The following is a 1,834-nucleotide window of genomic DNA, read 5'->3' as shown; positions in this document are numbered from 1 at the left end:
AAAAAAAAAAAAGAAATTAGCTGGGAATAGTGGTGCATGCCTGTAGTGCTAGCTACTCAGGAGGCTGAGGCCGGAGGATGTGGTGGCATGCACCTACGTGGGAGGATCACTTGAGCCCAGGAGGTTGAGGTTGTAGTGAGCTTTAATTTCGCCACTGCACTTTAGCCTAGGCAACAGAGGGAGACTCAGTCTCAAAAAAAAAAAAAATTCGAAATGTAAAAATTCACTAAACATAAAGAAATGCCAACTATTTATGTTTTAATTACTTAAAATACGTTTCAGGCTGGGCGCAGTGGCTCACACCTGTAATCCCAGCAGTTTGGGAGGCTGAGGTGGGCGGATCACTTGATTGAGGTCAGGAGTTCAAGACCAACTTAGGCAACATGGCAAAGCCCCGTCTCTACTAAAAATACACAAATTAGCTGCGTATGGTGGTGTTTGCCTGTAATTCCAGCTATTCAGGAGGTTGAGGCGATAGAATTGCTCAAACCCAGGAGGCAGAGCAGTGAGCTGAGATCTCGCCATTGCACTCCAGCCTGGGCGACAAGAGGAAAACTCCATCTAATAAATAAATAAATAAGATCAATTTCAGTGTATTTACTTATATTGTCCCACATTTTAGGTGGTTCTCATATTTGCCTTTCTAATTATGACAACTGTTTTCTTGTGTAGGTATTATCAAAACCAGTACCACTGCGGAGAAAACAGATGAAGAGGAGAAAGGTAATTATTCTTGGATGCCCTTGGCAAGAGACAGTATGACCCAGGGCTTGCCTTCCTGGAGCCAGAGGCACTCCAAGCTATAATATCCAGGAGATGAGAGGAATCAGAGAAGGAACTGTCAGTGAGAGGAGGAGAACCAAACAAGGCCTGATACGGTGGCTCACGCCTGTAATCCCAACACTGTGGGAGGTCGAGATGGGAGGACTGCTTGAGGCCAGGAGTTTGAGACCTACCTGGGCAACATAGTGAGACCCTGTCTCTACAAAAGATTTTAGAATAAGTTGTGTGTGGTAGTGCACACCTGGACTCCCAGCTACTTGGGAGGCTGAGGTGGGAGCATCACCTGAGCCCAGCAATTCTAGGCTACAGTGAGCTATGATTATACCACTGCACTCCAGCCTGGATGACAGTGAGACCCCATCTCTAAAATAAATAAAGTGAGACCTATCAGTGTGGTGGTTTTTCTCCAGCCATGCTTGACTGCGCAGGTGCTAGTGTAGAGAGGGAGAATGAGTGGCTTCATTAGGGTGAGGTTTGCCAGATGAGTGTGAAAATCTACTGGTTTCTTCCTGACAGAGGACAGAGCTGCCCAGTCCTTACTCAACAAGCTGATCAGAAGCAACCTTGTCGATAACACAAATCAAGTGGAAGTCCTCCAGCGGGATCCAAACTCCCCCCTGTACTCAGTGAAGTCTTTCGAAGAGCTTCGACTGTGAGTATTTGCTCCTTTCAACAGCTCTTCCTTGCTAATCTCTCCCCAGTAAAACTTAGCATCTCAGCGATTCTTGTGATAATTTTACAGAGTTAGTGTATTTTCTTCTTTGGAAAGAAGTCACATGAATAAGTCACATGATTCATAAGTCAAAAAGTACAAAAAATTTGCAGCATTAATCTCCCACCCTTGTGTCTTGGCTACCCTATTCTCTTGGTAGGAATTTTCAAATGCCTCAAATTTATTCATCATAGCTAAAAGTCTTATTTCTTTTATGCTCTTAGAACTTTCAGTAAAATAGTGGCTGACAGGTGATTTCTGGATGTCAGGAACATTTCTGATTAGGTAAGCCCTTAAGTGAGAATATGTGCTATTTGGTTTAAAAAAAAAAAAAAAAAA

The 1,834-nt window shown here is 43.6% G+C and overlaps 1 protein-coding gene across 1 annotated transcript in view; it reads left to right on the top strand.

The window, feature by feature from the left end:
* Window positions 1–1,834, top strand: part of LOC108294380 (ATP-dependent RNA helicase DDX19A-like) — a 25,257-nt gene that overhangs the window by 7,765 nt on the left and 15,658 nt on the right. The window contains exons 3-4 of the mRNA XM_037734143.1: window positions 673–723; window positions 1,300–1,435. Coding sequence (XP_037590071.1) covers window positions 673–723; window positions 1,300–1,435 — 187 coding nt within the window. The remainder of the gene's footprint in view (window positions 1–672; window positions 724–1,299; window positions 1,436–1,834) is intronic.

This window comes from Cebus imitator, unplaced genomic scaffold, assembly GCF_001604975.1.
Source record: "Cebus imitator isolate Cc_AM_T3 unplaced genomic scaffold, Cebus_imitator-1.0 Scaffold577, whole genome shotgun sequence".
NCBI lineage: Eukaryota > Metazoa > Chordata > Mammalia > Primates > Cebidae > Cebus > Cebus imitator.
Note: the sequence above shows the minus strand (reverse complement) of the source record. Positions and strands in the feature narration are given on the sequence as shown.